The sequence below is a fragment of the Leptonychotes weddellii genome, chromosome 11 (genome assembly GCF_054177405.1).
Source record: "Leptonychotes weddellii isolate Sample4059 chromosome 11, ASM5417740v2, whole genome shotgun sequence".
NCBI classification, from domain to species: Eukaryota; Metazoa; Chordata; class Mammalia; order Carnivora; family Phocidae; genus Leptonychotes; species Leptonychotes weddellii.
Window position 1 is genome coordinate 22,518,831 of NC_138379.1, and position 14,155 is coordinate 22,532,985.

The window sequence follows — 14,155 nt, forward strand, 5'->3', positions numbered from 1 at the left end:
AGCATCCTGGGCAGTCATAAATGTGCATTATTATTTTACTGTTTCACAGTGAGCTCCTCATCCCCTGGGCCTGACTGAACTGGATGACCATCTTTAGCCATTGGTGTTCTGATGACTTAGCCAGGGTCAGGTGTGAACCAGACCACCGTTGTTTGCTTTTAATTTCCTCACCCTGAAGAAGAAGGGAAAGCGCACTGCTAATGGGAATGGTGCATGCAGAAGCAAGTGTCTCTGCCTGAGCTTGAATGGCGAGAGCCCCACGTGGGAGGGTGTGCCGTGGTGGTGACCCGTATGGATTCCAGTGTCGGACAGGCTGGGTCTGAATCCCGCCTCTGCCATTTTCTAGCTTTGTGACCTTAGCCTAGTGACCCGGCCATCTAAACCTCAGTGTCTCTCAGTGGTACATGGAACTAGTAGCTACCTGCTGGGGTCTTTGTGTGGGTTCAAATGCTGGGGTTCATCCCATTCCTGGCTTAGAGTACTACTCACTATGTGGTAGCCCATCTCTATTAATTATTATTATTATTATTTTTTTTGGAGGGGGGAGAGGCAGAGAAAGAATCTTAAGCAGGCTCCGTGCTGGGAACAGAGCCTAATGTGGGGCTCAATTTCATGAGCCTGAGATCATGACCTGAGCTGAAATCAAGAGTCAGATGCTTAACCGACTGAGCCACCCAGGCACCCCTCCATTCATCATTAACCCATGGTTAAAACCTGCTTCCCAAACTCAGACCACACTCCAATCTCCCCCTGGCTCTCATCTTCTCCTGCTTGAACTCTGAGCCTCATAGCGTAGTCGTCTCATCTTCAGAGGGGTTCTGGCCAAGAGTTAGATGAGCTTTCGATTATTCTTGATGAATCAGTTTTACATGAATGATGGACAGTTCGCCAGGTTTTTCCTTCTTATTTCCTTCCCCTCCCCCCCACCTTGCCTCAACACCCACCCCCAACCTTTTTTGGCCTCAGAATGTCAGGAGAAATACCACTCAGTGAAGTTTTTCTAGAATTGACTGTCCTTGTTCTCCATTTGCGTCTCTCTGAAAACTAGCCATGCTTTAACTTTTCAGCACTTTGTTTCAGTATGACTAATATCCAACACTGGGCATTAAACGTGCTATATATAAAATTCCAGATCAGAGAATGGAAACACTTTTTAAAAAGTAAAAAGTGTTGGATTATGTGGGCTATTTGGAAACCGCTCAGTAGGGCAATATAATTTTTATTTTCAGAAGCTTATGGATTGAACCCCACCCAAGCTTCCAGCTCCTAAGAAAACCAGCACAATACACCCTGCCAAGTTTCCTCACAAGGGCAATAAAAGAGTAATCCTCAGCATCCCGGTTTTCATTTTAAAGAAACAGGAGACCAGCGGTGGCCTTTGCCATCTTCACAAATGAGCTTCCCTGAGCCGGTTGCTGGTGGGTCCGGTGGGGAGTGTCGCGGGCAGGGGTGGGGGACGCAGGCTCGCACGGGGATCTGGGCCCGCTGTAGTCACAGTGCCCTGAAAAGAACATTTACAAGTCTGGGGAGAGCGCTGGTAATAGCTTCTTGAATTGGGGCAGGGGAGGTGAGAACAGTTATATTACAGTCTTGATGGTTTTTTGATGACTGGTCAGAAAAGCTGAACCATAAATCTAGCCAGTTTTCACCAAAAAAGGACATCTTCTTTACATTTAAAATTGTGCGTGTGTGTGTATTGGGTAGGAGGTATGATAGCTGTGGGGGAAATCAAATCATAGGAAATTGTAATAACAGGGTCTGTTTGTTCCCGCTGTTCACACTTAGGACATTAGTGGAATGAAAGCAAGGAGAAAGTTTTGAGCACTGCACATCAGTGCTAGAGTACATAGACAGGCCCGTCGGAGCGTAGGGTCCCGGTGCTGGAGAAGATTCTAGAAGCCACGACTCTACCCCAGTGTTTCACAGAAACGAGAACGAAATCCCCATGGATTTGGCCTTTGGACTGAGCCCTGCTTCTGAAAAGCCTTCGCACTGAAAGTCTGGTTTGTCAACCCGGCGTGCAGTCCATCGCTTCTCTTTTGCTGCTTGCTTGGAGGAGCTCACACCCCGGAGAACTGAAACCCAGTCTGATTCCTGGTTGGCAAGGGAGGGCAAGAAGGCGGGGTTCCCAGGCCTGGCTCAGAGGCTTTCCCACCTAGCTCAGTGGCGCCCTCTCTGGGCACTGGCGGAGAATCTCTTAGGCAGGAAGCGGGTTGCTTTTCCAAACCCAGGGCTGGCGCAGAGCCAAGGGACCAAACTCACAAAACAGCTTGGAGCCACAGGGATCAGATATGCGTAGGCTTCTTGACTCTGCTGATTTCCTGGGAGGTGCTGGGGATTTCCCCCATGCACTGGTAGAACTGTTTTCGTCCCTAAATTTCAGAGAAAGAAAATGATCCGTTGTTACCTGTGGAAGGGTTATTTTCCTTTGTGGGGAGGTGGGGAGTCACTCAAGAGTACCAAGCCAAAGTAAGAGTACTGATCAGAGTAAGGGACGGCAAGGTTGGGACAAGTTTGGTGGGAGGAGACAGGTGAGTATCTGGTGAGGGAAGAGAGTGGTTGGACTGGGGTCATGGCAGGGGCGGAGTTCTGAGACGCCCAAGTGGTCAAAGCAGTGAGGCTTGCGGTTGGTCCATTGATCAGGTAGGTGGAGGACGAGAGGGAGGCTTGATAAGGGTGACTCACAGGCTGTCCTTGTGCAACTGGGCGGATGTGGCGCTATGCTCAGGAGGGGACGGGGGAGGAGACAGCCGCAGCTTTGGGGAATGAGATAATGAGTTCCGAGATTCGGGAGTTGGGCAACCAGATTGAGCAAAATTGAGTGAGGGAAGGTGACAGTTCTGTGTATAGATTGAGAAATGCAGAGCTTCACATGCAGCTAGAGCACATTCGAAGGGAACGTTGAACAGAGTTGCTCATATTACAGAAGAGGGAGGTAAAAGATCACTGCTTCCGACTCCGTAGATCACGTCGCAGGAATGATGGAGTGATGCATTAGGGTTTTCTCTGTCACTTTCACAGAGTTCACAGGGATTGATCAGGGATGTCCTTATTAACTCATCAAGGGAAACAGTCCACCATGCTTGCTTTTTGATTAGGACTGAAGTAAATAATTTTTCCTAAGGATTTTACAAAAATGGGAGGAAAAAAGAGATGCTCTTTCTTTTTTTCTTTTCTTTTGGTTGTGTGTGTGCCTGTGTGTGTGTGTGTGTGTGTTAAATCCCTTTTTCCAGAATGGCCTTGTGCTGGGCAGCCCCTATCATAAAGCTGGGAGTGTGTGGGGCAAAGAAGACGCTGAAGTGTTGAGAGGACATAAAGATATTCCTTCTCCACTGAGAGCTGTGAGGAGCAGGCTTATATGAATTTCAGATTGACATAAAAAAGGCTTTCGTAGGGGCAGATGTGGAACGCAAGTTGTAGAGCTGCATTCTGGAAAGATCCGAGGGAATAAGGGGACAGCCTCCGTCTGCAGACTTCCACGGGAGGCCTCCGGGGATCCTTGGCAAGAGGTGCCCGGGGAACCATTAAAAGGAAAGTCCCATTTCTGGGTCTTAGTTTCTCTTTCTTCCTGTCAAACCCCAGGCCCACACACAATGGAAGCCCTCTTCTCGCTGGGGCTGTTTAAAGGATGAGGTGGCGAGATTGAAATTCTAGCCCCAGTTCAGTGTCTGCGCCTCAGTAACCTCAGGCTAGTCTTCTGGGGGCCTCGGGTTCCTCATCTGCGAGATGGGTGCAGAGTCCGTCATGAAGCTTGGTGGATTAAAGGGAATGGTGTGTGCCCGGCACACAGGAAGCCCTCAGTGAAAGCCGGACGTGGCCATTACCCTGCCTCTCGCACTGGAAGAATACGTTGCTCAATGCTGAATGTCTCTTCAAAGCAAAAGGTACTAGGCAAAAGCTGTGGTGCCATCAATGATTGTTATTAATAATAGGTTCATAATTACTTTTGCCACGGTATTGAGTGAAAGCCCCTGTGGGGGGCGATGACTAGGAAGGTGGGAGCTGTTATTAATGGACCTGCCGGCTCCCGTTACTGGGTCCAGTGATGTAATCTTTCTCTGGGAACCCTTTGACAAATCTGCTGAATTTCCCATTCCCTTGCCCTAAGCACTGTAAATTTGATCCACATGTCCCCAGCGTTGTTTCTGTAGATTAATAATGAAGAAGGGAGGGGAGCAGAGCCGGCGCAGGACCCGTAGATGTGTGGAAACTCTCCCAAATGTTTGGGCTGTCTGTGGGTTGTAGCGTGCATGCATGCGTGTGTGTCTATGGGTTGGAGCATGCGTGCATGTGTGTGTGTGTGCGTGTGTGTGTGTCTGTGGGTTAGAACGTGCGTGCGTGTGTGTCTATGGGTTGGAGCATGCGTGCATGTGTGTGTCTATGGGTTGGAGTGTGCGTGCATGCGTGTGTGTCTATGGGTTGGAGCGTGCGTGTGTGTGCATGTGTGTGTGTGTCTATGCGTTGGAGCGTGCGTGTGTGTGTCTAGGGGTTGGAGCGTGTGTGCATGTGTGTGCGTCTGTAGGTTGGAGCATGCATGCATGTGTGTGTCTGTGGGTTGGAGCATGCATGCATGCATGTGTGTGTGTATGGGTTGGAGCGTGCATGCGTGTGTGTCTATGGGTTGGAGCGTGCGTGCATGTGTGTGTGTCTCTATGGGTTGGAGCGGGTGTGTGTGTGTGTGTGCACGTGCACATGTGTGTATGGGTTGGAGGGTGCGTGTGTGCGTGTGCACACATGCGTGTGTCTTTGGGTTGGAGCGTGTGGGGGCGGGGAGGGGAGCGAATTCTCTTTTGTTTTACTTCTTTTAATTCTCAGAGCCAGCTGTTCCTAATGTGTTTGCATACTCAGCCGTCAGGGAGAGTTTCTGCTTTGGGGCATAGGGCTAGGGGGCAGGGGGAACCCCATCATGCCCTCCTCCTTCTCCCACTGGAAACAGTGCTCTGAGGAAGTGCTTTGATGACCTGCTGTGCCATGTGGGCACCAGATGTGATGGGAGAGGCCACCGCCATGCAGGAGGGGTGACGGGGCACTCGGGGGGCAGTGAGGCAGCGTGGAGGAGGCAGGCAGGCTGGGTCAGGGGGAGGCCAGGTGAGGAGGGCAGGGCAGACTGTCAGCAGAGCCGTCGGAGAACACCGCCAGGGTCTGGGCAGGAAGAAGACTGCCGTGTGTGTTTGCCTCTCCCCTCCCCCCGCCGTGGAACACAGTGGGGGGCTTCTTGGGTGAACCGGGCAGGGATAAGAGGGCCACAGGTGAGCCTTGTGGGGTGCTCCTTGGATGTGGGCTTCCAAGAGGGGAGAAGTGTACCCATTTGAAAGCCTGCCACATCCAGACTCAGCTCCTAGCTCTGCCACTAAGTTGAACAAGTTATTCAAACCCTCTGAACGTCAGTCCCCCAAGATCTGAGTTGGAGACAGCAGTGCCTACCTTGTAGAAAGAATAAACTCGTGGTGTAAATTAAGCCTCCATTCCCAGCACACAGCAGAAATAACAGCAACAGCTCCAGAGCCCTTCCGCGGAGGCATGCACTGGTGCAAAGCCTGGACATCCACAGCTCAGGTCGTCCTCACGGCCTCACTACGAACCCGGGGCTTGTCTTACCCTTAGCTACGGCGCAAGGAATCCAAGGCACAGAGAAGGGAAGTCACTGGCCCGAGATCACACCGCTGGTTAAGTGACGGAGCCAGAATCAGGAACCCAAACGTTCCGGCTCCAAGGCCCTGTCTTGACTGTTCTGCTTCACCTCTGGCTGTCGCCATCCTCATTACATTTCTGTGTGCAGGGTAGGGAATTCTCACACGGATTTGGCCACATCCCAGGGGTTCTCCAGCTATCTCAAGGAATTTTAAGAGATCTTCCCAAAAGTGACCAATTAAATTCCTGTGGGTATTTTTCTTTAAAAAAAAAAAGTTCAGGGGGGTGTGGGACAAAGATGCATTGACTGAAGAAACGGCAGTTACCAAAGGCTGGGAATCTCTGTGGCCATGGGCTCTTAAGAACCAACATGTAATTTTAAGCCGGTCTGATTTTGCTTTTCTGGTGCTTTCTAAGAAGCCACACAAATTTACAGGCTGTCACCCTCCGGGATTGATTCTGACAGCTCTGTCCCTCTGGCCCTGAAGTGCTAATGAAAAACACTAATTGGACTTGGCCAGTGGCTGGGATGCATCCCCTTTCTCTGTGGTTTGTCCTCGTCCCTTTCTTGGCAGGAAGAGGGAACGGGGACAGCATGAGGCAGTGGGAGGACTTGGAGGGGGTTGGTTCCACCCTTCAGGTGGGCACAGTGGGCATTCACATCCCCTGAGGTCCGTGAAGGCAAAGCCAGGTCTCTTTGTCATCCCAGCGTCCTGAATGTCACACAAGGCCTGGGCTGCGGGAGACACTCTCGATAGTCAGTGAATGAAGAAGTGAAGGAATGAATGAATTCTTATATGACCCAGAAGCTCAGGTAGGCCAGTTCCTTCTGCAGCTCCAAGAAACCACGTCTACAAGTGGGCTGCTCCTCATTCTGGCTTCTGTAGAACTCAGATGTCCTCAAGTGCTGCTTTGACATTTGCCCACTGACTACCGCCCCCGCCCCCCCTCTCTACCAGAAGCTGCAGGGCTGGGCCTGTGGACCTTTGCTTCCTTCCTGAACTTACCTGTCTACCTGTTTCCCCACAGGTGTCCTCTCCCTCCCCGCGTACTTCAGTCCTTACAACGGTGGGTCCCTGGGCCACGACGAGCGAGCCGATGCCTATGCTCAGCTGGAGCTCCGGACCCTGGAGCAGTCCCTCCTGGCCACCTGTGTGGGAAGTATTTCAGAGCTGAGTAAGTGTGGTGCATCCCAGTCTAGCTGGCTCTAAGGGGGAGGTCGGGTAAGAGTTTGCCTTCTAGATTCCGGCCTCCTCCTCCTCCAAACTGTCTCTGAAAGCCAGATACTTCTAGGCCAGAGATGGCAAACTGGTGGCCCACAGCATGTATGGTTTGGTTGGCACGTGGGCTGAATCATACGCAAATCTGGATCTCTGGTTTCTCTTGAAAAATCAGATGACCTAGTGCCTCCGCACCCCCTTCCTGCAGTGCAGCAATCAGGGGGAGCTAAGTAGCAGCAAAGTGGGCAGCATGTGTCCCCTACATTGTCATATAGGTCAGTGTTTTATAGCTGGCCCGATTCGTTCACTCATTTCACCTGCCTGGCCCACAGTGCTCTGCATTTACAACTGCTGTTCTTTCTTAAAGTGCCCCCGGAAATCTCAGTGTAGAAAATGGAAGATACAAGCAGAGTGAAGTTGGTGTGCTGGGGTGGCCTCAGCCCTGCAGTGGCCCTGGGCTTCTCCTGGCATCCCAGGGTCCTGCGGAACACAGTTAGAAACCCCTTAGGCTAGGGCATTACTGTTCAGCAACTGCTTCAAAAGAGTGTGTTAGGCAAGAAAGCTCATGCATCTCCTGATCTCTGTCTCTCTCTCATTGTCCCAGTTGTTTAAGAAATGAGCCTGCACACTCCTCCTCTGTTCTCCTTTGCGGCCGCATGAGACTGCCCTGTGGCGGGCAGGGACACACGGGTCGAGGTGCATGGCGTGGAAACAGGTGCAGTTTCACTCTGCTCTAGCCCTTCGCATTCGTGATTTCCTTGAGCTTTCTGAACGGTGAATGGCAACCCTTTTGTTTCTTCAGGACACTGCTTTCTCCCTCCCTCCATCCTCCTCCTTCCCAGAGCAGGAAAGAAAGTGCCTGGTTCAAGGTCACAGAGCAGATGCCTCCTAGGGCTGGGAGAGAAGGCAGGACTTCCAGCTCTGTCTCCTGGGGGCATCAAAGAAGTCAGGGCTGGTGCATGGCTGCCCCAGGACCCTGTAGGAAGTGGGCTCAGATATGTCTGGCTTAAGTGGTCACCCTTCTACTTGCTCGGGGCTATGGGCTTTCTAGACGTGGCTAGCAGCCCGGCCACCAGCATCTCAAGCAGCCAACATCAGGATTGGAGTCTGATCCTTTGCCTTTTACCGTGGCCGCCTCTGTGCCCATGATAATCCACAGCCAGGCAAAGGGAGAACCATTCAGAAACTTCCCTCAAGGGAAGGGCTTGTCATCATTCTGCCCTTATCATTCAGCCCCTATTGGTTCTACCTTCTAAAAATATCCCAAGTTTTAGTTTGCTCCTTTTGCCATCTCCACTCCTATCAACTCAGCCCAAACTAGGGCCATGTCAAACACAAATTGGATTGTGTCTCTCATCTGCTCAATAACCCCTCCATCCTCCATGGCTTCCCAGCTCACTCAGTGAAATCTAAAATCCTCCCCATAGCCCAAAATCCAATATATGATCTGGCTTCATCACCTACTACTCTTCTCTTATGGACCGTGCTCCCGCCACCCTGGCCTCCTGGCCAAGATCCTCCCTCCCCAGGGTCTTTGCACTGGCTCTTCCCTCTTCCCTCTTCCCCAGATACCCGACTATGTTGGTGCTTCATTTCATTTTCTTCAAGTCTCTGCCCAAATGATACCTTATTAGACAGGCCTTCCCTGAGCATCCGCTGTATAGATGAGCACCCCATTCTCATTCCTCAGTCTCCACCCCCTTACAACTTTAGTTCATTCAAAGCACTGGTCACCACTTAAAATGTATCGTATATTTACTTGTAAATAGTTTGTCATTTCTTTCCCCTGACTAGAATGTCAGCTTCATGAGAATAGACTTCCTCTGTTTTATTCCCTGCTGTACCATATTCCCACAATTAGAATAGTACATGATGCTGTGTGTGTGTGTATGTGTATGTGTGTGTAAAGGAATGAGTTCTGTACTGTCCAGTGTTTGCCTCCCAAAACCCACCTGAGATGGGCCCACACACTGGCCCAGCTCCTTGGGGCAAAGGAAAGAAGCATCCCCTTCGCATCTTTTTACAGATGACTGAACAGGCTGGATCATATGCCATGTTGCCCCACCTCCCCACCCTGAAACCGGGGTTTTTGCTAACCCACAGTGAAGGAGGGAGGAGACGAAGGTGGAGGCAGATAATGCAGATTTTCTCTCTGAGACTAAAGAACTTAATGAGGCTAGTGATACTTGGCACTGAGCTCCTTGTACCTAAAAGTTTACCGCAGGTTTAACATGCATTTACTCCCTGCACCTAGCCAGGACCAGCCTGCCAGGTAGGTTTGGAAGTTTCTTGTACCGGGCCCAGCTGCACAGGGAATGTAGGCACTTGTATTTTTCTCTGTCCCTCTCTCCCCACGGAAAGGTAAATGGGAGGGAGTACAAGATAAACCTAAGCATTTCTTTTTAAAGGTAGCCAGATAGCGTAGGCCTCATTTTGAAGACAGAGTTACCTTGCAGATCTTGCCTGCTTTTATTTGATGGCTCATCATGAGGGTTGGAGAGGTGATGAGCCTGCAGCACCTCTCACCGAGGCTCTCCTGATCAGCCAGCAGTGCGGGCTTGCTTTTCTGGGCCTTGTGGGCATTTCTGGGCTTCAGACTGAGGTTTCATCGAGCTTGGGATCAGCTGACTCTCAAGTACAAGGACCATTTCTGGAGCAGCTCTGAGCGCTCACCTGCACGAAAGCAAGAGTGCAGGCCAGTCTGGGCCATGACTTCTCAAGTCAGCTGTGGTGACGTGCCCGGATGCCATGCCCCGACTCTGTTGCAGACTGAAATCTTTGTAAAATAGAATAGAAAACGCATGTCAAGAAACATGAAACCAAGCCAGTTTTTAAAAAATTATTAGATCACTCTGTCAAATTGCCGTGAGACTTTTTTAAAGCTCGCTCTCAGTTTCTAAAATTAGCTTATTTTGACCCAATCACAAACAGTAACAAACAGTTGGCAGCCCCCTGTCCCAGTGCACCACACTTTCATGGAGTCATGGCCCAGAGCATGTGTCTGGGGTTCGGGGTCCCCAGGTCGAGTCCTGGCTGGTTCACTTACTAGTACAGCCGGAACAAATCATTTAACTTCTCGGAGCCTGTTTCTTCGTTTGTAAAATGGAAATACCTCCCTCACGGGGAAGTTGTGGAGATTAGATGAGATCTAGTTTATTTTTCCCATCTCTTGAGCCTAGAAAATATGAGGTGGCAGGGAGGAAGATCCCCGCCCTGGGGAGAATACCCAAGGCGTGCAGTTGGCTTTGGCCCTAAAGGAGGACTGCCGAGCGGTGTGAGTTTTTGGATGCGTGATCAGAGTTGTTTGCAGGCATCTGCTTCTTGGTCTCTGAGAGACTGATGGCATGCAGCTGGGCCTGGAGCGGAGAAGCCGGGGACCTGCATCTCCAGTGGCCATTCTGCTGCCTTTGTGGTCCTCCCCCCGGCCCCGACCCCAAATCTTTGGAAGGCCTCTCTTTGTACTCCGCTTCCTTTTAGGGAATGCTTAAGAGTCGCTTCTATTTCTTCCTTGATTCTGGCTGGTAAGTGCTGCCAGAGGGTTCTACACCAATAACAATAAAACAATCATAAACATAATTAATGATAATGGCTTCTCCCTTGTCAAGCCTTTGAAGTGTTTCCACAAGGTCTCTCTTTGATGCTATCAGGGACTCTCTGACTTCTCCTCCTTGTGGTCCTGTGACACTGCCGAAAGTTACGACATTTTGACCTGGAGAAATGGAAGCCAGGTTTCAGCTGATGGCAGCTAACTTAGCTCTACAACTAGCTGGCGTGAGGCGGCTTGGTCTGGGGGTTGTCGATGCCCGTTTCTGCCACCCAGGAGCCCGAGGGCAGGGCTGGGACCCGGCATCTCAGGGCTCAGACTCCTCGCATCCTGGGAAATGTGGGTCAAGGCTCGACTGCCTGGAAAAGAATCCTGGAAGGAAGAGCAGCGTGGAAGATGGCCTGGAGGATAGAGGAATAATAGTAATAGGGCATTAATGATAATGGTGTTCTATTTCATCTTTACCAAGTACTCTGCCAAGCATGATGTTGTGTGTTTTACACTTATTTACTTGAATCCTCACAATTTTGAGGTTAGATAGATTCCATTTTACAGATGAGGAGATGGAGGCTCTGATGAGAAACTTCTGTAAGGCTTATGGTTGGAAAGAGCAGAGCCCTGATTGGAAGCCAGGCGTGGCTGACTCTGGAATCACCATTAACCTGGTGATTGCGTAACCTCACTGCACATGAGATTCACCAGGGGAACTTCTACAAAAGAGGATGCCCAGACCAATTAAATCAGTCTTGGGGATGGGAGCCAGGTGTCCGTAAGTCACAAGGTACCCAGGCAGCTGAGCTACAGTCACAAGGACGGGCAGAGTCAGGTGTGGAGAGACGAAGGGGAGCGGGGCATGGAGGTCTCTTTCCTAGTGGAGATCTCCAACTCCAGGGATGTCATTTTCCCTGCTCGGAAGCCAGACATCGTCGCTGAGGCTGTCCTAGGAGAACTTGGCCGCTAATGGGCTCAAGTCAAGCCCCACCAGAAGCTGTATTTTAAAATGAAATGAAATGGATGTGTAAGGCTATTTCATGATTCTGTAAATGTTTGGGGGGGGGCGCCTATCATGCAGGAGACCCCGGGCAGGGTGCTAGGGACGCAGGGGAGCAGAGAACCAGACTCACGGAGGCTGTATCATGAAGGTCAATTGAATAAATGACCTGGTTCTGCCACTCACTGAATGCCCTTCACCAGATTAAAACCAGCTCTTTTCTTTCACCTTAGGGCCAGCCTTGTCCAGAGGCTTTCTCTGGAAGGGGCTATCTCTAAGGAACTGCCATGGCGAGGGGGCAGGGGGGAGCTGGCCCCAGGCAAGGCCCCCCTCAGTTCTCAGGCCTGAGGAGAATGGAAGGGTGCCACTCTTCCCAGAACAGAGGAGCCCACAGATGCCTGGGGCTCTGTGGCCCATCCTGTCTCAGCATTGTGGCCTCACACAATGATGGGACATTTCCTGTCCCAGGCCAGTGGGATATTGAAAAGACTTGACTTGGGCAGTAACACCGTGCAGGATATGGGGACCTGAGGACCCCACAGACTTCAGTAGGTCAGGCCTGGGTCACAGTTCAGTTCATGCCTGCATTCAAATCTAGACCCTACCATTTACTAGCCACAGGACCTTGGCTGGTTAAGCTCTGTGCACCTTGGCCTCCCTGTGACTGGGGAAACGTAGGGGGTCAGTTAAGTGTTTGTTTACCAGATAAGCCTCAATTTCTTCACCTGTAAAATGGGGATAATACTGGGCTCCAGTGTTAAAAGGATCAAATGAGAGCCCATTTCTGGAAACCGAACCCTCGGCACACACTGAGCACTCAGGGCCAGTGACCACAGTCATCTAACCCGATGTGTTGGAGATGGAGGGACCTGCCCTGTGGAGGCGCCTGGGCTTTGGGCAGGATGGCCCAGGGAAAGGCCACCGCGCAGCCTGGCGCTGCGTGTCAGAGGCCGGGGCTCCCTGGGTCGAAGGGCTGGGGAAAGGCCCACGGGGTCGTGGAGGGAGTGGGGGTGTTGAAAGAGAAACCACATTAGCATAAGTTCTGAAGGAGACCGGCCCTGCCAAGTCTGTAGCGCGGCTGTTCGGGCGAGCCTGGCAGGGAAAGGAAGACGAAATTGCTGGTGTGTGTCTCAGGTGACAGTCTCCACCTCTGCCTGCTGGCTCCGGGGGAAACGGTAATTCCACGCCGCGGCCAGGGGAGCCACAGGAGCCTTGGAAGGATGGGGCTGGTGAACTCAGACTTCTTTTCTCTTCCACCCTCCCCGCAGGTGACCTGGTGTCCCGCGCCATGCATCACATGCAGGGGCGCCGCCCGCTCTGCCCGGGCTCCAGCCCCGCCCGCCAGGCCCGCCAGCCGCCCCAGCCCATCACCTGGTCCCCCGACGCCCTCCACACGCTCTACTACTTCCTGCGCTGTCCACAGATGGAGTCCATGGAGAACCCCAACCTGGACCCCCCGAGGATGGCGCTGAACAACGAACGGTAGGAGTCTTCCTGGGGCTGTTCAGCGGGTGGCCTGGCCCTGGCATGCGGTCATGCTGTTCACCCTGGGCAGGGGTGGCCTGGGGTCGTCGAGGCTCAGAATGGATTTTGGCTTCTGTCTCGGGCGCTCCAGCTCTAACAGTCACTTCCTGGGCTCGCTGACATTCAGTCGCCCCTTTGATAAAAGCAGGTATTCACAGCTGCCGGGAAAGGTGCTAGTGAGAACTGAGCGAGTGAGGGCCCTGGGGAAAAGCGCTCAGGACAGCGTCTGGGTGGGAGCGGGCCCTCCGTCGATGGTAGCCGTCACCTCCTGTGATCGTGGCCATGCCACCATTCCCATTGTCGGTGGGGATCTAAGGCCTGCTCTGCCCTGCCCCGTCCACTCAGGTTACGGACGAGAGCATTGTGGCTCTGGCAGGTTAGTGGTTGAAGAGCCCCAGGACCCAGGCCTGCTGCTCTCTCTACAGGATCCTAACCCTTCCCCGGCTGGGAGCAGGGCTGCTAAGAACAGATGTGAAGGTTTTGCACTGCACAAGGGGACCCAGTGAGGGGCACGAGTGGGAGACAAACACAGGGTCATGTCAGCCTAAAGACCAGCTACCTTTTCTAGTTGGTCTTACTCAGAGGGCTGCTGCCTTTTAAATTTTTTCTCCCTAGAGGGGATGCTTTTTAATAATTTGCCCAGAACATCATATATGCTAGCATGAGCCTCGCCTCGTGGCTAACACGGCCATCCAGCAGGGTCTGTCCAGGGGCTCAAGAGTTGCATGCTTAAAGGTCCTGGAAGTAAGGAAGACGCGCCCTTGGTTTAGGAAGCACCATCGGCACGCATTCCAGCGCTCCGCAGGTCCCAGAGAGGGAACGAGCCTGAGGGGCTCTGTACCACATGGTGGAGGAAGAAGGCCTACAGCCTCGAAGAGCGAAGGCTACTGCTTTCCCAGGCCCCCACCCCAGCTGGCTTGCCGCCTTGGAGAGGCACTGGGTCTCATCAACTTTGCAGTCCTCACGCCTGCTCCCCGGCCAGGCCCGCTTCTCTGTTGCCCCCACGGTCACAGAAAACAAAGGTGCGGTGCACCGCAGCTCATTCAAAACGGCCATCGTGAAAATATGGGAAATCCTGTGGACACATGGCAAACGTTGCAGGCTGGGAATGCCGTGGCCCAGGAGTCAAGGGGTCTGGGCACAAACAGCATTCATGGACCTTGAGAACTTTGTGCAAGGTTTCAGACCTCCCTGAGCCTCCACCTCCTCTGCTATAAACAGGGAGGTGGTAATGAAGCAGTTATA

The 14,155-nt window shown here is 52.2% G+C and overlaps 1 protein-coding gene across 1 annotated transcript in view; it reads left to right on the forward strand.

Annotated features, from left to right (window-relative positions):
• ABTB2 (ankyrin repeat and BTB domain containing 2) overlaps positions 1–14,155 on the forward strand; it is a 169,239-nt gene that overhangs the window by 117,944 nt on the left and 37,140 nt on the right. Inside the window, exons 2-3 of the mRNA XM_006733052.3 lie at positions 6,661–6,807; positions 12,655–12,868. Coding sequence (XP_006733115.1) covers positions 6,661–6,807; positions 12,655–12,868 — 361 coding nt within the window. The remainder of the gene's footprint in view (positions 1–6,660; positions 6,808–12,654; positions 12,869–14,155) is intronic.